The sequence below is a fragment of the Calonectris borealis genome, chromosome 8 (assembly GCF_964195595.1).
Source record: "Calonectris borealis chromosome 8, bCalBor7.hap1.2, whole genome shotgun sequence".
Lineage (NCBI taxonomy): Eukaryota > Metazoa > Chordata > Aves > Procellariiformes > Procellariidae > Calonectris > Calonectris borealis.
The window spans coordinates 16,649,728-16,674,974 of NC_134319.1; the positions used below are offsets into that span (position 1 = coordinate 16,649,728).

The 25,247-nt window shown below is 43.2% G+C and overlaps 1 protein-coding gene across 1 annotated transcript; it reads right to left on the minus strand.

Annotated features, from left to right (window-relative positions):
- Nucleotides 1-165: 165 nt before the first annotated feature.
- On the minus strand, nucleotides 166-23,561 carry LOC142085264 (vitellogenin-2-like). The gene is made up of 35 exons (XM_075157055.1): nucleotides 23,519-23,561; nucleotides 23,148-23,168; nucleotides 22,806-22,957; nucleotides 20,751-21,002; nucleotides 20,440-20,601; nucleotides 20,137-20,285; nucleotides 19,568-19,718; nucleotides 19,305-19,462; nucleotides 19,057-19,222; nucleotides 18,434-18,559; nucleotides 17,147-17,365; nucleotides 16,515-16,732; nucleotides 16,301-16,398; nucleotides 15,751-15,875; nucleotides 14,977-15,078; nucleotides 14,293-14,412; nucleotides 14,004-14,193; nucleotides 13,572-13,665; nucleotides 12,611-12,796; nucleotides 12,264-12,408; nucleotides 11,249-11,477; nucleotides 10,985-11,160; nucleotides 10,373-10,723; nucleotides 9,977-10,024; nucleotides 9,729-9,815; nucleotides 7,944-8,156; nucleotides 7,709-7,851; nucleotides 6,219-6,357; nucleotides 5,368-5,503; nucleotides 4,037-4,223; nucleotides 2,639-2,730; nucleotides 2,062-2,159; nucleotides 1,822-1,981; nucleotides 568-729; nucleotides 166-419 (listed from the first exon to the last, which is right to left on the minus strand). The coding sequence occupies exons 1-35, from the start codon at nucleotides 23,556-23,558 to the stop codon at nucleotides 304-306; spliced, it is 5,211 nt and encodes a 1,736-aa protein (XP_075013156.1). The 5' UTR covers nucleotides 23,559-23,561; the 3' UTR covers nucleotides 166-303.
- Nucleotides 23,562-25,247: the final 1,686 nt, after the last annotated feature.

A 25,247-nucleotide genomic window follows, 5' to 3' on the forward strand; every position in this document is an offset into this window, starting at 1 on the left:
GCGGGCCGCAGCCGTGCCGGTGGCGTGGCGCGGGCGGCACGCGGCCGCGCGGGCAGCCCACCTTCAGGGAACGCTTGTTAGGAGAAATGGTCTTGACTGACGGCTTTTACAGAGCAACGGTTTATTAAAAGAAAAACCCGGCGAAGGGCGTCCAGAATTATGTTCAGGATCTCAAAATAACTGGAGAAGAACCATCTCCTGAAGGGGACAGGGCCTTATCCGCACTGCCCAAACCGGCTGCGTGCGCAGGGTCTCAGGCTGTCAGGGCTGACGCTGACACCGAGAAACGAGTGGATCCTGTGGTCACGCTGGGCATGACCGTCGTTGACAGGAACACGCCGTGTGAGCAGAAACCGTGCTCACGACGTCCTCGGATTTCTGGTCCCGCCTAATCTGTCCTTCCAGGTTGAGAGTGGAGTCTGTAAATGAGAAAAAAGAGGTCGTGTGAGGGGGGTTTTTATACAGCGAGGTACTCGCGTGTTAGTTCGGTCAACCTCGCGGTGTTTCACAGAATCACAGTCGGACATACTGGTTGTGTTGTGCACAGTACCCGTTCTGCAGACTCACCAGCTGGTACGCAGTGGAAGCCCACGGAGACGGGAACAGTCCTGGTTGCTGAGCAGCCTTCTACGCAGTGTAGAACGGGCTCCACGGAGAAGCATTTTGCTGCCGCCTTCTCAAATGCAACTGGCTTCTCAATTTTGACAAATTTGCGCTGCAGTTTGCAAGCTATAAAACATGAATTATCTTAAAGCACCTACAGGATTTATATAAATAACTTTTCGGACTTAATTTGTAGAATTAGCAATAACTAAGACCAATGGATAAACCAAGTGACACAAGCTATGTGAAACTAATGTGATTGAAGTGAGTCAATTTTCTGTCAGTGGCTTAGGCTGTGAGAAAATCAGGCATGTGGGGCACAGTCCCACGGACAGAGGCTTGCCAAATAGGATCTAAGTAGGACACAGGTGTCCAAATCCAAAAAGATACATGTGAAAACCTTGGTCAACTGACACTCAACTTTCCCCAAACTATGACAGGACTTCATTTTGGGGCAGTGGTGGCTCCTAGACATCCATATATCCACTTCTGCACTGTGCCTAGCATCACACCTGCCTTGCCATGGCTTGTCCTCAGGCCTCTGTGATCCAGGCTTTCCTGGACCAGTCGCCCCAGGAGAACTTGATCTAAGAATGTATCCCAAAAATGCCACCACGTGCCCAGAGGGCTGGGTTCCACAGAAAATGGGGTGCACCCTAATGTTATCAATATGTTCATGTTGGTTTTATACAGGACCTGGATGGTAAGAACAATCATTCCCGGGCTGAAGGTTTCAGATTAAGTTCATCTTCAGCCTGAGGAAATTAAAACAGGTATTTCCCATCTCAAATGCCCTCTAGTTTGATAATCAGGGCTAGATTTTACATTTTTTTCTGGGAAACTAAAAGCTTAGAAATAACAGAATGGAAATAAAGGATGAAACTATTAAGGACGACATAAAATGTCTTCTGTCAACAATCAAATTGCCTATTTTTCATACTAACTTATCATCTTAGGAAGTTTTAAGTTTATAATTTTATCTGGAACACACAAACTTCAGGTAACTACCTAGCGCATAAGAAGTTGATATAAAAATGCAACAAAACGAGAACTTGCAGTGAACTACCAAACTCAGGAAAATCAGATTTTTTTTTGTAGTGAATCACCAAAATTGTGAAAAATAAGATGATTGTGCTACAATTAATATAAATCATCTATTCATGTGACTAATTAATTAGGCAAAGGCAATGACATTAACATATGTTAGAATCTTAGTACCTCCAGCACAGGGGTCTTCTGAGATGATCCAGGACTGAGCAAAACTCACTGCATCTTTAGCTAAATATCCACTGGGCATTTGATATTCCCTTTCCTTCTCAGCATCATATTTTCCACAAATACCACATGTTTTTCCAGCCATCCAGAAAGCAACCTGAATCTTTGTGGAAAAAAAGAAAAGATGCACTTAAATGTTTTTCTTCTAAAAATAAAACCACTGAAAATGATTTTAAAAAATACCTCAAGTCTATGCCCATCATAATATAGTTTATCTATGCCATAATCTGGGGCTTTTAGTGACAGGCCTTCCTTTTCACTGCTGATCAGCATGCTTGCATCTGCAACAAAAAAGCAAAAAGGGATTTCTTTTAAAAGGAAGTTATTGTTTTAGGGTCCAACCTGAACCACTTGTTAAATTCCTGGGTACTTAATGCAGGCTCTAATGTATCTTGAAAGAGATGGGGGAAATGAGAAAGACCATACTGCTCCCTGCCCTGGAACAAGCTGAAGCCCTGTGACAAGGGTGGCCATGGCCAGGGGACATCTAGATGCTTGTTCTGTGGGTCTCTGTGATCAGCACAAGGTGCCACAGCCCTGCATTATTTGGTTTGTGCAAAGATACACAGGATCAGCATCTCTTTCTTTGCTCATCTTTCTTGCTACCCCTTATGAAAGCTAGCATGAAGGTATGCTAAAATCACCTAATTGTTTCTCAAATTAGGGCGATCTTTATCTTGAGAGGTGTTTGTAGGATCACGTCCTCTCCTTCTTCAAAAGATCGGAAAAGTTTAAATGAAATAAAAGATTAGTCTCTTACCAGAATTAGATGTGTATGGAACATCTGTTGGGGCTTGAACACCATTAATCTTCAACTGGATGAGTCCATTGGAAACATACATGTCAACCTCACTGTAAATAAAGGAAACTAGTATAAACAAATGCTTCTCCTTCTCCCTACTCAGCTCACAATTTCTAGTCCTGGTAGAACAAACACCGCAGGATGCTCATATCATTCTAGCCTGAATCACCTCATACCCTTTGGGAGGAAGACTGAGAGAGCCCAGGAAAGCGTGCCTGGAGGAGTGCTCACAATACACTTTTCCCTGGCTTTACTCATCTCTGAGCGTCTGCTTGTGGCCACGGTTCAGGCAGGAAGACACCAGGCTACAGGGACCCTTGCTGCAGAATAATATAATTGCTATTACGTTCGCATAAATTGAAGGTGCTTTACATTTCAAGGGAAGATTGGATTCCCTACAGCGGTTCTCTTACAGTCTGAATAGTCGTGTATCGTAGTATTTTCTTCAGAGCAGTGTTTGCTCTAATGAAGAAATATGAAGCTCAAGCACATCAAAAGCACATCCACACAGTTGCACGAAACGATTGGGAATGATACAGTGATGAGGAATGTCTTTATCACAAAAGATATAATCTATGAAACAAGCATCTTTCTGTTCTTTCACAAAACAGGTGCAGGGAATACTAGTTTCTCTCTGTTTCTCTAACATCATGCCACAGTTAGGCACACAATTTTCAGAAATAAATAATTACTTGTAATGAAACCTTACAGATCAAAGCCTATTTATGTGCTTTGAAGAATACTCCCTACAATGATTTTGGTATGCATAATCCCATACAGCTTAGAGTATCAGACTATACTTTTAAAGAAGAACCTACAATGGCAGAGGTGATTGCTCCAAGATGAAACAAAGCGTGTCTTAAGTTAATTTTGAATAGATTAGAACATTATGCACCGACTAAGGGATGACCTAAGAGAGTGCCTCTAAACTGTGATAAGTAATTCCCTTTTTAGCTATGTCAATTTCTCAACATCTCTGCTGACATGATTGTGGGTGCTAATTATTTCTAATTATTAGCTTAGTGTAGGAGGCCAGACTAAATGATTATTGGATTTATAGTTTATGTGTCTACCTAATTACTAAGAACTGAAATGAGATGGTTAAATGCTAACAAATTAATGAAGAATTGTGGGCAGTAGAGACTTTAGGTTACTGTGAACCTCAAATATACATCAGAAGCACTTTTGAAAGACAAATTCCCAAATCCCAGTGACACTCCTAGAAATCTTTCCATTGACATCAGTAATTTTTGCATGAGTCTTATGCTAGTACCAATCTGCCCTATCAATCTGGTCTTCACATTTGCAGCATATTCAGCTTGACATCTATTTGTCATTAAGTTTGCAATTACTTACTGGCTAGCGAGTCTGACATTTATTGCTGTAAGGTCAGCAGACTTTTCAAGTCTTTTCATCATCACCAGGAATTTCAGTTCTGGACTACAATCCTGCACCAAGACATGGTAGCAATTTGCAGGCATTGAATAGTTAAATTCAACTCCATTGAAGGTTGTGATCGTATTTTGGAAAAGTGAACAACGAGCTAAAAAAAAAAAAATCTGTCAAAACAAGCCTTTTATGCTTTGTATAACACAGTTATTCTATTTTAGATTTGTAATTTAAAAAAAAAAAAAGACCATTTTCTGGTTTTACCTATTCCCACCTAAAAGCAAAATGATTCCTTCAGATGAAATATTGGATTTGTAGTAATATGAAAGCAAAACTTTGCCAGTCCTCATCAACCTACTGATGATTCAATCGTTGTGTGAAATAAATTCAGCTCACAGCTGGTACTGGTGCAACTGCCTGTTTGTGGCCTTTTGGCTTTTGTAACTTCGTTGTAGTCCAAAGAATTTCTCAAATGCTGTTAACGATTCACATATCATTAACACTAAAGGAAATTCACTAAAATGCTGCTACCTTTATTGAGTCATAACCGGCATTAGAAATAGTTAGAAGATGGGGAGGGAAAAAAGCCACACTAGAGTAAACTTCTCCCTTTTTCACTGTAATGATATTTTCTTGGAAATCCTACCAGCTCTGATTAGAAATTATTTTACAGCAATTTTAATTAATACGGGCTAGTTTTGGTGTTTACCAAAGAAATATGCATAGGTATGATATTAGCCCACTGATTTCAAGCAAAATATGACTCCTTATCCCAGAATGACATAAAACTTTTCCATTTAAAATTTGCCCTAAGTAAGTATAATGTGATTAGCTCTTAATACAGCATTAATTAAACAATAATCCCTTCAAAATCAAGTGCAGGAGGTGAAATTAATGGGTATACCTTTGAAGCTGTTTTAGCTTCTACATAACAGCACTAATCAAGCAGAGCACCCCAAATCTGAGGTCACTTAAATGTCCCTCTCATAAATTTTGTAATGTTTTTTTCTTCATGAGCAATCTCTGCAGTGAAGCTGAAATGGATGCATTTGGGAATGGATGCATTTGGAATCACTATTTGCCATGGAACTGAATATTTAATCTTGCTAATATAAGTTTCCTCTTCTTTACATCTTTGCAGCCTCACAGGTTTTCATACAGATGAGTTTATTTCTATCTGAAGTCCAACTGATTTTTTAAGTGAATGTAAAATAATTTCAAGTTATGTCAAAAGTATAAATCATATTTACAAAATCTGCAAAGTCAATCAATGCTTGTGCAGATAGTTAATTGCTGACCTTTAAGGTTTTCAATGATTGAAAGTGTTGCTTGGGAAAAGACATTCCGGTCAGGGGATGGTACTGTTGAAATCGGTGTACCTGGACTTGAAGGGAATGGCAGGGGAAGCCTGATGGCTCTGTCATAAATTGTGAGCTGAAAATCAGTCAGAAAACAAACATGAATGTAAATGCAAAATACAGTGTAGAGATGAGATAGCATTTTCCTGTAACGTTCAAAGAGGACTGTACTGATTGAAATCTAAATTAGAATCCAGATTTAGGTCAGAGCTAAAAAGAAATCAAGTCCTCAGCCTACAGCATGAAATAGCTCTATGGTTTGACACATCTGCAACCTATAGGATAGCAGTGCTATAAATGAAGTTTGATATTCACCAATTTGCATCTTTTTGGGGAGTTGTACATCACATTTGCTCACAGTCCAAACAGTTTGCTTACCTGAGATGCACACCCTCTCCTTGCCTATGTCTTGAGGGCTGCTATTTGGCTGTCATGCTTCTCTAAAGCCTGGTTTTATTATCTTTTCCAAGACACAGGAAAACCTATCATCTTCCTGAAGATTTGGGAAGGAGTGGTCTTTTTAATATGTTATTGTTAATGTGCCATCAATCGTGATAGTAATTTTGTAACCTGTTTCTTATTTCATGTGTTTGCATGCTACATGAGAAAGAGAAATGTGTTGTAAGATATTTTCATAACGGAATCAACTGCGTGAATATAATGTCCTTGTGATGGGACCTCCTTTATAGTTTAATAAATTAAACAAAAAAATCACTGGGTTAAAAAAGCTATTAACGTTCGATTTCATAAGTACTGAATGCCCCAGGATAAAAGATAGTGGAAATAGTTACCTCAGGTAGCTTAAGGACCACATCGCAGGTTCTTGGAGATGTCAGAGCCATAACCAAGGTTGCCTGGTGAGAGGGACCACACTGTTGCCGTTGGGAATACCCAAGCACATATGCAGCTCCTGGAAGAAATGAGTAGAACCTGGAAAAGGAAGTAAGTGATTAAAACGATCTGTCTTTGAAAAAATTGGTTATTATTTGGTCAGACTAAAATACCCCCATAAAGCAATATGCATTCTGTGTTAGACACATTTTATATCAGGGTTTGGTAATACATGGTGTTGCGTACGGGAGGAGGGGCAGGCAGATTTTAGCTGTTAATGGGTGAAACAGTCTTCAAAAGACTGGATGGCAGAGTGATATGTGAAGAAAAGTATAGCCAACTTGTTTTAAACACATTCAGAGTTAAAAATAGGCACCGATTACAGAAAAACTAAAATACTAACATGCTAAAAAATAGATGACCTCGTATTAATGTGTCAGTCCTGCAGTGGTAACTTTTAGCAAGGATCCTTTGCCCACTAACATTGTCAATGAGTTGACAGAGGAATCTCTATGATTAGCTTCCCTTACAGGCTTGGGACTCAGATAGAGAAATACAGAAAATACTCCTTCAAAAAAAGGCTTAGTCTCAGAGCAGAAAAAAGCTGAATTCTGTGGCTTTGCTCTAGGATAGTCAATTGGATGGTTTCATCCCCTCTGATAAGGGCAGATAACAGCACTTCAGGTAATTCAATCTAATATAAAAAATTATCCTCTTCAGTAGACATTTGTTAACCAAATCAGCTGTATGCCTTTAATGTGAAAGCTTGTGTTGCATGCATCTTTAGATAACCGAATTGTTGTATGTGTCTGTATTTTGGTAGCACTGTGAAAAAAGATTAGGCTTTGTTATGGATTTATATGTTGTTGTGGGCAAATGCATGTATGAATACAATGAATGAATGAATACAATAGATACTATATGTATAAGGATAGACACATATGTGAACTGAATCCAGCAGTTACAGTTTTCTTACACTTAAGCGTCACACAACGTTTGCTATTTAGTGTGCAATAAGCCTTATGGGAAATATTTGTATCACCTTCTTCAGAAGCCAGAGGTAAGGTGCCTACGTTAGGAAATTACTCTCCCTGTACAGTCAGTAAGAGACAGACTCCTTCGGAGAACCAAGGTTAGGCTTCTGTTCTGAGCCTCCATCAATTAGGAAGCATCAGGAGACCAACTTCCTAATTCAGGCACTTTAAATTAAAAGTCTACAATAGATTAGGTGAATCCCATCATCCCCTTTGTTTCAAGTGGTTTTCCTGCAAATTAAAATGCACTGTGCTTTGAGGGAATGAATACACAGAAAAAACAGACATGTGTAATCTGATTTTATAATATCATACTGATTACGGGGAATTTTTCAAGCTCAGAAATTGCAGAACTGAATCTGTAATTATCTGCATTGACACAGGTGCATTTTTCAAAAACTAATGTAAAATCTCACCATCTTGCAGTTGTTCGGACTATTGAAGGTACTTTTGGCCACTCCAGCTTCATCTGCATAGCTGGATAAGCAGCAAATTGCCCTGTTGCAATCTGAGTAGCAATCTGGTAGTCCTGGCAATCTTTACCCCATTTAAGAGAACCCTAGTAGAGGGGAATATATATATTTTTGTATAAAACAAAGTAAGATAATTATATTTCATTTACATTTGAGCTGATCATTATTTTAAACTTACTGATACTTTATGGGAATTTATTACTGAAGCATCAGCACAGAGTTTCCATCCACTTGATCCTGTGATGCTTGAAACAAACACCTGTATCCTCGATCTCATCGGCTGTGTATCAGTGTACAGTACAAACTGTAATCCCATCGGCTGCTCGTTTCTGTGGATGGCACGAAGGACTGCAGCCAGTATTGGTGGCTTGCTCTCTCCCAAGAATTTAGGCTTAAGTCAGTAGAGAGGAAATAGAGACCAAAGCATTAAAACTACTGTATTAAAACCACAGATAAAAAGTATTTGTGAAGGAAAAGTTTAATTCAAAAAGTCTTTCTGTGTGAAGTATGGAAAAGCATTGTAGATCATCACTCAATCTATTCAGTTCATATGTAGTTTTGCCACAGTCTTTCAAGGGAGAGCTGTCGCTATCTATGTAAGTAAAACAGCAGTGTTGGGAATCTTTTTATAAAGTAATTTCAATGTAAGAAAAGGAAGTGTGGAGTAGGACACTACTGTATAACCGGTATTACCCAGCTCAGCACTGCTCTCTTACCAACCTGTAACCTAGCTAATAGTCTTTTTGATAAAATTCGTTTAACCACCTGTTTAAAGCCGTGATAATTTGTGTTGACAGAGGGATCTGTTCAGTGCAGTCCAAAGTGTGGTATTCGCCCGAGGAGCAGCACGTGGTCCCGACCGAAGTCGGAGCCTTGTGCCCGGCGGCAGCAGCAGCCGCTCTGGCTGTGACTGCCCTGCCTGAGCTGTGGGGCAGGAGATCCCGCCTGGCCAGGGGAGACCTGGGGGTGGGATGAGCTGTGGGGCAGCGGGTCCTCCCTGCGCTGCCAGGTCCGAGTGACAGAGACCCACAGAAGGATTAGGTGAGACAGAGCTGGTGAGGGCTTAGGGGGAAATGGGGAAAGAGCAAGGCTGTGTCTGAGGAAGAAGGTGTATGTGGTGAGAGCACTGGGGAAGACTGGGAAGAGTTCAGGGAAGTAGTAGTGTGGTGAAAAGATGGACAAGAGCGGTTAATTCAAGTTACACAGAAATGGGTGCAGGAGAAGGTAGATCTGGTTGCCTTTTTTCTGTAAGTTACTTGCACTAAAAGCTGGGAGCTGCTGGTGCAGAGGGGGCGACTCAGCAATGTAAGGCTTACTACTTTGTAGGCATGTAGGTCATTGTCTGAAATGTGTGAAATCTTCCTTTGATGAAATCTGCTCCAGTTTCCATCAGTCCTTACAATAGTTCTTACAGAAGAACCAGGTACCATTAACTATGTACCATGCAGTCATTCCTGAATAAATACCTGGATTGCTCTCAAAGTTGGAGCATTACTGCAAAATCAAGGTCTTTTGAAAGGCCTTGTATGGTCCTGCTAACATGAACAGAAGTACTTGGCAGTGAAGACCTAATGAACAAAAGAGTGGCAGACTCAAGCCCTGAAGTTTTACAGAGAGCTATGCAATAAAAAATATACCTGAAACCAGTTTCTGATCAAGCAGGTCAGCACTTCTAAAGTGTTCTCATTTTTGTAATGAATTATTTACTGAGTAACACAAATTTCAACATATAGAGCAATACATTCCAGTTTCATTAAAAGATGTAGCCTGTATTAAGTGAATATTAAAAAACATTCAATGGCTATCCAATGTGCTCACCTTTATAAAACAGGAAACAATTCATTTTCTTTCTATATATTATCTAATATGCTAAATCACTATATTTTTCCTATTCTGTTATAAACATATAATAACTGGAAATCCAAAGTAAATGTTTTTATTTCTTGTAGATTAAGACACTCACCTGAGATATGGCTCTAGAGATGCCTTCATCACTAGCTGAAGAAGAGGAGGAGCTGATGCTGCTGTTCAGAACTTCCCTTCCTGGGTCCTGCAAAAACAAAGAATCACCTTGAACCAAGTTGTTTATCATTGGAAGTTGTTGCAGAATTAATTTCTCATATTTTTATTCTCAGAGAACTAAGCTCTAATTGCAGCGAAGCTGGTGAGAGCAGTTGTAGGCCCCGCTCACAGTATAAGCAGTAAATGTACCTGTTCATTTGCTGGCTTGAACCAAAACTGGTAAACAGGTAGATTTGCCTGTGAAAATAGATAGTATGTAAGAAGATCTAAGAGAAGACAAAGAACTAACTTTTGAGAAATGCATTTAGAAGTTCAGTATTGAGTATGGAATTTAAATTTTTTAAACATTTTAAACTGAAATCCTCTGAAATGTGAAGCTTCTGAACTGAAATGCTTCAGAGAACCAGAGAGGTTAAAAAGGGGAAAAAGCTCTGCTAGGTGGTTACCTCGTCCACCCTGCAGCAAACAGCCACCCTCAACAGTCTCTTTTCTCTTTCTTTGGTCCTTGCTCTATGGGCACAATTTCTTGATGTGCAAAAACATTCACTACAAGAAATATAAAAAGGTCCACCCTGGGTGAATTACCTGTTGGTTGGAATATTCACTGTCCCCACTGCAGTGCCTGTCTCCAGAGTGGTCTTCTCTGCTGTTGCTGCAGATTTTACTGCTAGCAGAGCTGACACTGCTGCTGCTGCTTCTCCTGCCACTGCTGCTCCTGCTGCTGCTCTTGCTGCTGCTGCCACACTTCTTCCCAGATTGCCTTATTTCATCTTTCCTGTGTTCATTTCCAGGCTCTTTACCATCATCAGAAGAAGCAGTGGAAGAAGAGGATGAACTGGAGAGGGAGGCTGCACTGGGCTCTGCCCAGAGGTCTGTAACTGCAGTCTTGTCTTTTCTGTGAATCCATTTCTTATGGTGCCGTGTTTTATTTGTGACCTCCAAAAACAGTTCAAAGCATTACGAATTTATAACTTGTTCCATAACATTTCTCTGGGTGTCAGGCAAGCTACTCACCACAGGCTTTCAAGGAAGTACAACTTCCTGGCCCCGCACACTGCAGAATCTGCACCAGAACTCACCTAGACCCATTCCTCCCAAGCTGAAATCCTTGCTTTCTCATGCCAGTTTTCCACACTGGAAACCCTTGGCTTCATTTATAGGAAAGTATTTCCCTCTCTGATGCTCAAAGTCTCTTACCTTGAACACATTTTCGATGCCTAGAATCTTCTTCAGTTTAGCTTGAACGTCCTCATACAGAGATGTCTCATCCTCTTCCTTAGACCCTGAGCTTGGTACATCAATAATTTTGGAAGCTGCTCTGGATCCTGCCTGAATTTCCAGCTGTATTTTGTCAATATCAGCATCTGTATGAACTAAAGTCAAGATACTTACATTCCAGGGTTGTGCTGCTTGAGCAGCATTCACAGAGATTAACAGAAAAGCTTGTTGTCATGACTGTACCTGGCTTCAAAACTATTTTGGCTTCAAGTTCTCCAACTAATTTGTGCAGATAGGTATTTCTTAAGAAAGCAGAATTTTGTGACTTTAGGCTGAGACAAGCAGAACATCCCAAACTCTCAAATTTTCTACAGAAGATGCGTGCGTAAAATCTTCTTCCTACACTGTGGTGATGTACCTCTTCTGAACCTTGCTGGTATCCTTTGGATATCACACTGGGAATATTGCTTTGCTGCATTAAATAAAAATATGGCAAATAAAGATATTTTCCACAAAAAAAAAATTGTCACAGCTCCTAAAATCTTTCCTCCTATTAACGGAAAGAATGATGACGGTCCTGCCTAAGTGAGGAAGCACTGCTTAAAATTAGAGATCCAAGTGCTGGAAGCAGTGGGGTTTCCTCCAGAGTGGTCTGTGGAAGAGGACAGCTCTCCTGCCCAGCCTTTCCCAGGCAGTGTTTCACAAACAAACTTCCCAATGAAAACACGCAGGGCTCTTTGGAGGGGCTATTTCTCTGCATCAGTTCTGGGCTACTAGCTCTCCTGTTGCAAGTCAACCTATCATTCCCACGCCAGCCTCGGGAGCTGAAGAGCACATAAGAGAATGGGCTTCTGCAATCCACTGCAGGGATTACCTCAGGATTTGGGAAGAAAAAAGTATACCCTGTCCAAGAGCCATCTTTTCCACATAGCTCTGGCTCGAAAAAAAAGGGATATTGTACAAAGGATCTGAATTTCACACAAACTCCCCATGACTGTAAAGAAATAAGAAGACATGCTGTCAAAGCAACCCTACCTGCATGAGATGATGGGAGTGAGCAGACTGTGAATGATCATGTCTTGAACCCTCTGGGACTTATGTTAGGCTTGGTTTGGGTTATGTCAGGCACCTGTTGAATCTCACAGTTTCTGTGTTTGTGACCTGGTTAGCCAGCTGCTGTGTTGGGGGTGCTCAGCCCCTCTGAGGAGCTGTCTGTTCTCTACCTGTCTGCAGTACAGATGGTGAGAGGCCTCCTTACCTTCCAGCTGCCAGGTCTTGAAGATCTTTCTGATGGCTGAAATGGCTGATCGGAGGTACTTGGTACTTCTCCTTTGGGGAGAAGCTGGGATTTCTTTTCAGAATCTACTTCTTCCATGTTCCTTGAAATAGCATAAACTTCGCTCCTGTGGAGGTGATAAATGGCACACAAGTAACATCTTCTGATTTTGCTTACCTGTCTTTTGGCGCAAAAAAGACAATACTAAGCTTTATGTGTCTGCCAAGGTATGACAGAGCCTAACAAAGAGTTGTATGTTCATGATTTTATAACAGGGAGCTCACAATCAGTAACACATAACAAGCAGAATGCAGTAAGCTCTTGCGTACCTCGCAGCTGCGAGCTCAACCTCCTGACGGCAGGGAGGAGTTTCAATCTTCACATTTTTCTCTTTCATATTTATCCTGGCATCAAATTTCATTGTAGTGTTGGCACTGAACTCTGCATGAAATTCAAGACCACTCTGAAAGTATTGTGTATTAATCCCCATCATTGCAATCATATGAAAATATGTCCTGAAAGAGTGGAAATAAAAACATGCATAATTACAGATTAATATGCACATATTTAACTTTGAAATGCAAAATTGCATTTTTACGATGTTCTTTTTATTGTAAGAGCCACTACTGATGGATAAAGAGATGTATCATATAACTTGATAAAAAAAGCTGAAGTGCCACTGGAAAAAGTGAAGGGATTTATCTGATAAACAAAGCTAACATATACCCTCTCACTTCTTTGTCACTGATACATTGCTTGAGGACAATCTAATGCCAGAATCTCTACTAGCTTCAGATTGTATCTATCCAGTTGTTCATTATATTATCACTATTATTATGATAATTATTACTATTATCATTATTAGTACTGTTGCATTTGCTTTTGCGGATCCAGAAGCATTTCCCTTTACCTCCTCAAATCCCCCCAGCTTGTGCCTGGTGGTGACACGATTCTGTGTTGAACTTGTAAAAACCTGTTCATACATATCAAGCAAATATATCTTCACAGCTTAGTATCTCTAGTCACTGAACAGGTACAAAAGTGAGCATTTTTATCAAGGGCAGAACAGCGCAGCATCCTGTGGGATACAGTGCACATCGCTACGTTTGCAGGGTCGTAAAGCATCAAGTGATTGTATTGCTTTCTCACAACTTCACTGCTCTGGACTAGCACAGCTGTCCCAAATGTGGGACGAGTAAGACCCCTATATAACAACAGGCGATCACATATCTATTTCAAATACAAACATAAATGCTTGTGTGTGTGTGTGAAAATATATGTCATATTTACTTTGGCTTGATGTCAGCATGAATATCCATGTTGGTTTCCAACAACTGTGAAGGTCTAAAATTGTCAGGTAATGGTGGTGACATCTGTATATCCACTGCAAAAGACAGACAGGAATTATATGAACAGAGAAACAATAAATGCTGGAGATGCAATGTTTTCAATGAGCATAGTAGTTAACACATGGGCAGTGGTTTTACATTTTGAAATACTTTACGTAATTATTTAAAGATTGCTACTCCAAACCAGAGTTATACAAGTATGTTCCAGGTGAAACATGCTAATTACTTCTCAAACCCTTTGGAGGTAGCTGAACACTAATGTTTCCACATTACAAGAGTATTTTTCAAGATTATAGAGGGATTTAATTTCAGCAGAGGAACTGGACCCACAATTATTGTGGGGAAACTGCTCAGCGTGGCCTCCCAAGCTCACCCTCGGCCGCAGCCCGGGCCAGCGCGGCGCCGCACAGACTGAGCTCCAGCGGCATGCCGACCACCGTGGGGACAATGTGCCGCAGCTCAGCCAACATCGCCGGCAGGGTCCATAGGCCTGAAATGCCTCGCTGGACCTCTTCCACCACTTTTTTCACCATCAGCTGCCAGTTTGATGGTCCAGTTAGATGCTGAAAACAGAGAAATAGGTTAGGTAAGCAGGTAAGAAGAGACAGGGAAGGGAAATTATTCAGCATCGCAGACAAAAAAGACACCAGCTTTGTCAGTACCATCATGGTTTGCTGAATGGCATCTTTATCAATGTCAACAAAGGCGATCTCTTGACCCAGTACTTTGACATAAGCAGACACGAGAGGGTCTTCGGGAGGCAGTTCTTTCCATCCCAGAAGCTGTGGTGTTAAGGAGAGATGGGGAGAAAGAAAAGCAGCAGATAATGTTACTTCAAATACAGTAGTATGTTAGCAAAGAGTAGATCCCATCTGAAGGATGCTAACCATGGCTGCTTAGCCAAAAACTAATAGACATTTCTTATGTAGCAGCAGAGGTCTCCCCATGTAAGGATGAGGTAAGGACTTGGTAATTTCTGCTGCTGTAAGTAGTTGGGTGACACCCAAGGACTCGTGGACAAAAATCGTATTCAAGGATCATTTTTAAAAAGAAGAGCAATCACTTACTGTGTTTTAACATACACTTTAAAACACATGAATTTTGGCTACCAGCATCATCATCATCTTTTGTACTGTACATTAAGGGCTGACACATGTTGAGTGAAAAGGTGGCATCTATTGACAGCATAAGTACAATGTAAGTACATCTTTCCGTGACCAAACAGGATGACTGACTCCTTTCTCACTGAAACATCAAAGGGACGGCTCAGTGGGTGGGTGATGCAACCCCGGCGCTGGAGGGAACTGTGTACTGCAAACAGATCAGAAGGGTGCGTGGAGACATACCGTTCTACCGAGCTCCTTCAGTGTCTTGTACGTATCGTACTCAGCAAAGGGAATATTCTGCTTCCTGATAAGCTTGGTTAGGCTTTGTGACCGGAGAGCTACCTGTAGGAAACAGAGTCAGGTGCCGCAGCCCGAGTACAAGAGAGCCCAGGAAAACCTTTGTACCTAGTATTATGCTCAGTGAGGCTGCTCTAAATGCATACTTTATGAAGCCATTGCACTTACATGGCTATGTCTACCTGGCAGATGACTGCAGGCTATGGCTGCAGATGCTGAGGACGTGCTGAGCCAGCTTTGAATTAGACAGCAGGGATAATTTTAGGGCAGCGCAGGGCTCAGCCCAGGCTGCAAAGCTTGCCCAAGAAGCTGAGTAAATGCCTTCATGCTGTTACACGGAGCTTCATGCTGCCCTGGCTGCACTGCTGGCTGAAATTTAATTTCAGATGCTATTTCCCTGTACTTATGCAAAACACCCTAGATACCGTGTGACTTTAGGTAGGCAGATGAATGTTCTGCTGCGTAAGCTTTCCTCTGCTCTCCTAGATTTTCCTGCCTGTACTGAATGTGTTCATTGATGAATGTATGTGTCAAGAAGCCCAAATAAAAGAAGCCGCCTAAGTAAAATCACAATCATTATCTAAATTTTCTCTTCCACATCCACCCTCACAGCCAGAGATGGAGTTAAGCATTACATCACAGTCCAAATGGTTTTTAGCAAGTAATACTATCTATAGCTGGCTTGCATCTAGCTGACTGTTTTAATGAAATACTTACCTCGATAATATCCGTTGCAGTATTTGCATAATATCCTCTTACTTTTGTGATTATATCGGATGGAAACATGGTGCTGGGACTGTTCATTAGATAGACCCTCCAAATGGCACCAGCCTGATATTCCGCTATCACAGGAATAAAAAGCAGCAGAGGTTTTGGTTAGGTTCTCCGAGGTGTCTGGTGCATGTAAGCCACTTCAGGTACATTCTGTAGTAGATCACAAGCGGTTCTGCCAGGATTCAGTCTCACAGGTCCTCACGTTTGCAACCTCAAGAGGAGAACTTTGTTCTAGGGCAGAATCAACACAACCACAGTGACTGAAGAAGGAGGCCTAAATCCACGTGCAGGCACTGCTTTCCTCAGCAGATGCCCAGACAGTAGCAGAACACCCTCAGGGGATTTTGCATGGTAGGAGGCTCTTGTGCATCTTCTATTTCAAGAGTGCACTAAACTCACAGCCTGTGATTGGATTTTGGATGAAAATCATGGAACACTACAGAAGCATTTAGCTACGTAAGCTGAAGCAGTGAACAGGGTACCGGGTACTCACAGGAATAATCGCCGACATGAATGACCTTGCTGTAACGATAGCTCAGCCTGTCAAGTCTGGGGCTCAGTAGTTTAATGGCAATGTTGCAAGCAGCAGATCTGAGTAATAAAGAGTTAAAATCATATGAAGATAGTCGACTGTGACCAAATTCTTCGAAAACTGCAAGAAAAAAATCACCATTTGCTACTAAAAATGTACTTCTTCCTCTACTTACAGATTATAGAGCTGTGGGATCCTGCCTACTGCCAAAGCCTTCATGTGTGAATATGTGAAACTGGCTACTTGTAAGCTGGGCTCCGTCAGCAGCGAGCTGGCCATAGCTGTTACAGTTGGAAGAGCAGGCTTCGTTTCGAAGAGGACAACACAAGCCACCATTCGGACGTTAGGAGCAAGTGTGTTGTCCATAAAGACCTGGAGGGAGATCTCCCTTACCTAGAGGAGGAAGGTACAACCTGTGAGTACCTCATAACTTCTCAGTGAGAAGTGGTTCCTGAACCGTGCATGTGTGATCTGCAGTGAATGGAGAACAAAACCCTAAACAGAGACTTGAGCACGGAACCTGTCACTGAAAATGAAGATGTTGCTGGGTGCACAGTGAACAGGGCTGGAAGAAACAGCCATTAGTAATGGGCCCAGTGTTACAGTGACTAAAGCAAACTCTTTCCCAGGATATCCGCAAGGACGGGGTGATGTCAGGAATTTGCAATGTGGACAAGAGGAAGACTAGTAACTGAGAAATCTGCCCGGAGTTGCTAACATTACCTGATGGCTTTATTATTCCTGAAACACTAAGTCAACCCAAATCATACCCTCTAAGACATTTGTTTAAATAATAATTTCACTTACTTTTGCAGCATCTTTTCTGGCAATTTTCCTCAAGGCCAACACGGCATCAGCATGAATTCTGTTTGGTAATGAAGCTGCAGCCGGGGAAAATGTTGGCAAAAATTTCAGGATGCGTTTGATACTGGTCGGCTCTCCTGCATTGCCGATGGCTTTCAGGGCCAAGGCCATGTCTTTGGCATCACCTTTGCTGGTGGCTTCGGTAGCAAGGTCGTGGAGTGGCTGAAAACAGAGCAGACTGTGGTAATCTTATCAGGTAACAATCTTGTAATAATGCATACAAACGTGCATTGCGATAGCAAGCAAAACAAGTACTGGTGCAGAGCCCTGAGTAAAACTGTTCAGATTTTTCTCCCAGGAAGAATCTCACCATCATTATTTGGATGCCTAACGTGGAACATACAAGCAAACTTGTTTTTTTCCTTACACAGTGTTGTAATTGATTTTAAATTGTGCCTGAGCCTGAGCGTAGGAGATAATCATAGGTGGATGCCTGCTCCAGAGAGTCTGTTGCAAGTTCAAGAGCAGCCCCGAGCTGACGCCGGGTTCAGTCGTTCCCCGGGGCACCTCCACCAGCCCTGCCAGCCTGCAGCCCCCAGGGTCTGCACAGCTGCAGGATTACACTTGCATATTTTTCACTTCCTATAGCAATAGCAAGTTTACTTAAACAGTTTTGCTGTTCTGAGAAGAAAAATTACCCTTCTGGTGGCTTGGCTTTGTTTCACTCTTTTTTGGAAGATTTAAACACATATCAAACACCAGCAGGCCATCTCAGTGCTGTCGTCCTTCTGAGTAAGGAGCCAGAGCTGCATGGTCTGAGTGCAATGTCCTGAATACTTTTAACAGTGATATGCGATTATGTAGCAGGGCCTCTTTGCAAGCCCTAACCTATGACATATCTAGAGTTTTGCTTATATTCACACTTTAGTGCCTTTTTAATAGATTTTTTAAAGCACACTCTACCTAATGTAAAAGTAGAGAGAAGAATCATAATTATTTTGCTATAATCCTAAATTTGTCATATCTAAACTCAGCTTCAGGTTGTTTACAGAATCCATTATCCCCATGGGCTTCTACCACTTACATTTGAAATTCTGAACTGTTAAGACCAGATTTTTCAAAGGCATCAGCTTGGTGTTTCATTCTGTCTTTGCAATTTTGCAGGCAATCACAGCTAAGAGTGAGGCATGTAAACAGCAAGTTACTTAACTGCCAGCATTGTGAGAGCTAAATTAGAGGCATTTAAAAAATTTCTTCACTCTTTATGAATAAGAAATGAGAGTCACCTACCTGAAGAAGTTCATTTGGACAAAGTGAAGTCTGAACACAGTATTTATTTACCATGCTACCATATCCCAGGTAAACAATTATTCGATGCATTGGTGCTTTCTGGATTTGGGGACAGTTCAGGAAAGTCTGCAGAAGAAAGAAGTAGCAGTCTTTAATGTTTCTAGTAATTGGAGTTAGTATTTAGTGAAAATTTCATTTGAGAAATAAATAGATAAAATTGCTTTGGATTTTTCCTAAATATTTTTGGAAGTTAAATCAAATGCGAGTCATTCAGCTACAATAAAAGTAAATAGACTTGCTCCAGTTATACTGTATGTAGTTTAGATTTTGGTTACATGACATTATTTTCTTGAGTTTGCCTATTTTTAAAAAAAAATTATTTTGACAAAAAGAAATCAATAGCCGTTTTCTTGGGATTTGTGAGTTTTAACATGAAATATCAAAGCGTTTAAAAAAATTTGGCAACAAGTGTTTGGAAACATTTTCTAAAGCATTCCCCATTTTTGTTAATACCTTGCATTTTACAAATTTAGAAGGAAATATGTTGCATCTTTCAATTATAATCCCGTGAATTCACCTTTAAAAAGGAGTGAGAGGGAAATAGAAGAACGATCTGTACTCACTGAGGCAACTTCTAGGGTCTGCTTGTTGGGTGTAACGAAATGGAAGGCAAGAGAGAGAGTTGCGGCTGCTTCCCAGATGTTCAGCTTCTCATCATGAATCTTCTGCTTCAGGAATCTGAACGTGTCAGTAGCTCCAGCAGCACAGACGGCGCTCAGGAACCAGTGCCTGCCAGGGAGGGAGCGATTCATTATCCCCGTTGCCCAGTATGCCTCTGATCAGAAATCCTGGCTGAAGGCAATACAGTTACCTTTGGGGAAGGTCGTTGGCAAACTGCACCCACAAAGACTCAATTTGATCAAGGGTCACTATACGAAAAAGCTGGACCATTTGTAAGAACTTGGCTGAAGCTTCTTTAGTGGCTCCTTCCTCGTTATTCTGACCTAGTTGCTGTAGTGTTTCTGTTAACTATGGGAAAAAACACAGTTGGAAGCATCCATGTCTAAAATAATTATGTGATGAGCTGTTAATCTTATAAATAATGAAAGAGTATGACAAGTAAGCCTCTAATACCTGTAAATCTGGATTTTTAATCCTTATTAGGGGAATTGGCATCTGGAGTAGCTCTCCTGAGAAATGATAACGAAGACTCCCCTGGTTTTGCAGCTGAGTTTTAGGTGCACTGATGGGAGTCCTTTTAATGTCGACCAAAGACAGTTTTTGCCTTCCAGGGAGAGAAAGAAATGCATCAGTGGCCTTTAACTGCATTGTGTGCATGGAGGACCCGTACGGTCGTTGGAGCAGACGGAGGGGTGCCCAGCAGGACCGTTGCATTCACCACAAATGGATCGTGCACTTCTCAGTTTATGCATTGCTCAGGATTACCTGGAAATGTCATAGGACTGGCGAGAGCTTTCATTAGAGTTTGCCCAAGTCTCTGAGTGGTTGGACAAATGTTTCAGGTGGCCCAGCAAAACCCCCAAACGGCAGGACACAGGACCTGGCTGGGCATCCCAGGGGATGTACGGTGCCTTGGCCCTTCGCAGCCCACAGGCCAGATGCTTCTTGTTAACTCACAAATCAACACTAAATATCCTGGCTCTGATAATCACAGCTACGCTGAGGACACGCATGGTGCCTACCTTGCCTCCATGAATGCTGCCCCGTTGGGTTCATTGAAGGGCGAGATCTGGTACACCTGCTCGGACATAGCAGACGTCATCAAGGCCCCCCTGTCATCATACTTCATCTTGTAAGTGAACATCACCGTGCCCTTAATGTTTCTGACTTTCTAGAAGTGCAAAGAGACCCACTCACAAACAGGAACGGGCGGCAGTTGGTGGGGCGCAGAGGAGCCAAACTCCCTACTCGCATCAGTGCGATGCACGAGCGTTCGGCGGTGGCCCATGCCTGCGCGCGGCAGCAGGGCTCCGCGCTGCTCCTACCAGGGGGCAGGTGGGGCAGGGGCGGATGTACGCCATTCCCATGTTCTTCACCGCTTTCTCCTGGCAGTCCGTCAGGTCCCTGCTTTTGGAAATGGTGGCTCGGTTATTCTTGCTGTCGTCCTGGATAACATATCTGGTTTGGCAGATGCCTTCAATCCCAGCCTGTGAGTATTGATTAAACACAATGAACTTGCCACTTGAAACAGCAATAAAGAGGTCAAAGAAAATTGCTTGGGAAGTGTATGTACAGACAAGTTACTATATAACAGTAAAATGAGAATAAAAGTAAAATCAGAATGGAAAAAACAAACCTCCTGTAGTTCATACACGTTTTGTGACTTTTTGATGGTTATCTGCATCATGTTCAGAATCCCTCTCACTAGATTAGTGCATAGGGTGGGACAGTCCTCAGGGGCAAAAATACTTCCAACCCTTCCCCCAGTGTATTCAAACTTAAAGGCTTGGCTGAAACATGCAGCGATGGTCTCTGTGAGCCTCAAAGACGGAGTGAAGGGGTCCGTGGGCCAGAAGCCGTTGTATTCCTCCAGCTTTGGTGATCGAATCTGTGAACAAAATTAGGAAAACATTCACCCTGCTCATTCAGTTTGAAATAGTGCAATAGCAGGGAAACTAGGCACTTCCAGTCCACGGCTGGACACAAGCCACTTGTCCAACACCGCAGGGAATGTTTTCCTCCTCGGGCTCTTGTGCTGGGCCTCGGAAGCGTCCCTGAAAACGCAATTTCCATGAAGGATTTCTTCCAGAAAAATAAGATCGTGCAAGCAGCATTCAAAACTTCAGCAAGTCTGGTGAAGGTTGCTGGGTGAGTGAAACACCAGCTGCCAGCAGTCTGTACGGAAAGGATACTCGCCCGTTTTCCCCAGACGTCCAGTGAGATCTCCCTTCAGTCTGCAAGGCAGCCAAGCCATTGCTCAAGCTGGCTGCCTAAACACATGGGGACTATTTTGGCCGCTGCTCCAGGTCCAGCACGTCCCAGAGCGCCAAAGCCTTGGCACAGCTGATGGGGAAGCAGAGATGACCACGGGACCTCGCACGGGAGATGGCCCAGCGGGAGCTGACTTCTCTTTCTTTGGAGGCGGCTGTCATCATTTTGAGCTTATCAAGCTGTAAAGCTTGCACACAAGTCCTTGACTGCTACCTAGTGGGAAACGCGTGCCTGCACGCACATACGTATCTAGTCACATACACGCACACCTCCCACCCTTGTACATAAAAGTACACGTTCCTGTGTAGAGGGAAATGGTATGGTTTTAGTGCTCTGTTTCATTTTAGGCATTTATAAGCAATGCTGCAAGGGTGGCTTGCCTCTTGTCACATTTTCTCAAATTAAATCCTACTCAAGACTATCGTTTGCAATTGCTAAAGTTATAGCAGTTCTAGCGAGCTTACACAGAGCCTGCAATTGCAGCAGCGTGTAAAGTTTGATAATAGGTATTCCATCATGCTGTTTCATATGTGCACAGGATGACAGATTGAGTAAATTCCTAGGATGAACGCTCTTACAGCTTTCTCCCCACATGGTGTCTTCTAGGTCCCTTTTCTGTGGTCTTTCATTCCATGCCAGTATTTTAAGCTGTTTAATTTAATCTTTTCGATGAGTTACAGTGCTTCCCGATCTGATATCATTATGCCAAGCACAAGCATTACCATTAGAATTCTTCACATTTGAATTAATGCCTATGTGAAGAATATCAAAAGGAGGATAATGGAGACAGACGGGAATTTCTCATGTGATACCTGAATTCCAGTGCCGAGCTTTTCTCAGGCTATGGATCAGATTGAGAAACATGGATGTTTCATGCTTGAATTCTCCTCGTTTTCGTACTCCAGCTTAGTGTTGCCTTGGTAAAACTGTCATAAGACCATTTCTTTAAAGCAGCTGCCTGCCATATTTCTCCATGGAGATGAACCTAAGGCAGCTTTAGTCAAGGGGCCTCGGGTACTGATGGCAGCAGAGCTGGAGCAGCTCTGGCTCCCTCCTGCAGAGGTGCGGGCTGCGAGGAAGCCTGTGGCACTGTCTCTGGGTCACTACCCGTAACCCAAAGCAGTTTGGCTACAGCGGTGCCCTCGGCTCTCCCCCAGCACAGCTCAGGGGCACAGGCTGCAAAGCTCAGTGCCCATGCCCGACCTCTGCCCGCGCTGGGGAAATCACCACTGCCTGAGCAAAGCCGCTTGGCCTGACCTTGGGCTTACAGGGTCATCTCAGCACCGGGAAGGGCCCTGAGCTTTCGTGTGAGCTTTGCACCTTTTTGTCGTTTATTTCACCAGCCTGGAAGTATGAACTGAATGTCTGTAGCCGCGTGATGAGGGCGGGTGGGTGGGCCCCCATGCCCGTGGTGATTTACCTGGAGAAGGTGGTCACTGCGAGACACACAGCTGATCTCCAGCTTGCAGGTCAGCCTCACCCCCGCCATCGCCAGGCCTCCGCTGGGCAGCCCATGCAGGATGAAGCTCTCGTAGCCATAGAGGTAGGTCTTGCCAGTACGAAAAACAGGCTCTATTAAAAAAAAAAAAAATAACAGAAGCAACTCCTTCACTATGACTGTTGTGATCTTACACGCAAAAACCATTCCAGCAAAGAAGGGTGAGGCTGCTACTGCTGAAAAATCGGTGCAAGCAGTGGGCAAGGCACGGCCGAAGGGGAGGGCAGCGTGGGAGCCGCTCGCTGGCGGTGGGAGCGCACTTACCGAGGTCCTGCTTCTGCCCCCCTGTGTGAGAGGAAAGAGAAGGATGCATGAGAAACCCCCCCTTCTCTGTGGACACTTTACATTTATTATTCATTTACTCAGTGTGCTAATGGTTGGCAAACAACCAGTAATGGGCTCCCGGGGTGCACCCCATACCCCAGGGACACTAAGCCTGCACCAGCCCTGCTCACTGGCCGCTGCTTGCTCTGCTTTTCCCCTGCTGCTGATCTTAGGCACAGAAATCTAATAATCATAAAAGGGCTTCAGCAAATTAAGCTGTAAATATCCCTGAAAGGCCCTGAGGAGTTGCAGTTTGCTCAGGACCGCAGTGGCCATTACGGCTCAGCAGTACTGGTAAAGCTTCAACTTACCCACGAGGGTGAGCACCAGGGCCAGGATGAGTCCCTTCATGCTAAAAGCAACTGAAGACTGCAGGGGAAAATGTGCAGCTTTTATAGAAGAATTATTAACAGGCACAGTGAATTTTGTTGAGTTATCAACTTTTTATCAACCACTTTTATCCACTTTTTATCAACCTCCCTTTGAGGGAGAGGGGGTTGGGCACAAGGCGCCAGCTGTTATTGCTGAGCCAAAACCATCACAAGCAATTTTGTTCTCACTTCACCAACTGAATGCTCTGAAAGTACCTTTTGAAACAGGTGCTTAAAAGTATTAAAATATAGTTAAAGCCAAAATATTTATTGTGTAAGAAAACCTACTAATTATCCTTATTCATTGGAAGCACCTGGTGCTATTGCAGTCTGCGCTAACCTTGCCCAGGTTATCCTGACCTGACCATAAGGCACACGGCTTATCTAACTGATAGTGCTCCCGCAGGATTGTGCAAAACCCCCGGGCAGCCCTCCTGTGGCACTGCACCGACACCCCCCTGCTGCGAGGGGGACACACCATCACCCGCAGTGCTGCTCTCTGGGGACGGGGAATTCACCCAGTAACGCAAACCTCCCGTCATTGTCACAAAGACCGTGGCTAAATGCTGCTGACCTTCATGCTTCCCTCACCTGCCTTCTCTCACAGGGCTAACGCATCAGCCCCCTCACCGGCGTGACTAGCCACAGAGGGGTCTTGGGGAGGGTTGCCCCTGCGAGGTGGAATGGGTGAGGCTGACGGGCGTTATGGGCACAAACCTCTCAGTTTACAAAGACGTACAAACCCTGGTTCACCCAAACTCGTTTCACGTCATGCAACAAGGGACGGCATCTGCCCCCACAGTGGAGCCCCCTTCTCCCATCGGCAGGCGTTTTCCCTGTCCCTTTGTCGGCAGCCCACAGGTCCCTCAGGCTGCTCTTGGCTCCTGGTTTGGCCAGGTCCCCTGGTTCCCCTGCAGCCGGGGCGTGGAGCTGGGCCCGGCCGGGGCTGACGGGAGCCACCCGCACCGCTCCCGTCAGAGGCCTGCACGGGGAGGGCTGCGGCAGCCCCGCGCTGAGGGGCTCACGTCGGCGCCACGCAGCCGCCCTTTGCCCACCGCCTCCTCCACGGTGGGGAACTGAAGCTGCTGCCCAGCTCACTGTGGGAAGGGACTGGATCCAGTTTCTCATCAACAGATCAGTGGCTCCTATCCAAGACAGCTTAGATTTCATAATGCTCTTTAGCTGATGGTTTGTTGTAAATGGCAGTTGGGATATAATTTATAATGTCTGCAAACTGTGGATTTTGTTCCTAGATCAAAGATGGCATCTGTAGGGTTAAAAAAAAAAAAAAAAAAATTTTGAAGCACGGCACCGTGTTTTTACCGGCACTGTATTCTGGTCCCGTTTGTTTAACCACTTCCCTTGTAAACCTGATGGCACATGACAGAAAGCCAAGCCAGTCACTAGTGAGTTGTGTCATGTCTTTGGAGATTTGGTAAATGGTAAATGTAGCTAAAGGATTTGAGTATACAGCTACTGGCGACTGGTAATTGGGGCTCAAAAGCTAATATGTTACGGCATAACTATATGCAGCTGCAGTTTTTTTTTAAAAAAAAAAACACCACACCTTACGGGCAGTGAGGACTCAGTCAGTGGCAGCACAAGCAGAAGAACGCTGCTGTGATGGCAGATTAAATGCCACAATGTTTGATTCAGTGTCTCAAAATGA

What these genes read in the sequence shown, in the direction of transcription:
- LOC142085264 (XM_075157055.1), bottom strand. Translation starts at nt 23,558, where the DNA reads ATGAAGGGACTCATCCTGGCCCTGGTGCTCACCCTCGTGG. An exon ending in TCATGTCGGCGATTATTCCT is followed by an intron (nt 15,876 to 16,300) that starts GTGAGTACCCGG and finishes TTCCTGTGATAG; the next exon opens with CGGAATATCAGGCTGGTGCC. An exon ending in GCATCGAAAATGTGTTCAAG is followed by an intron (nt 10,724 to 10,984) that starts GTAAGAGACTTT and finishes CTGTTTTTGGAG; the next exon opens with GTCACAAATAAAACACGGCA.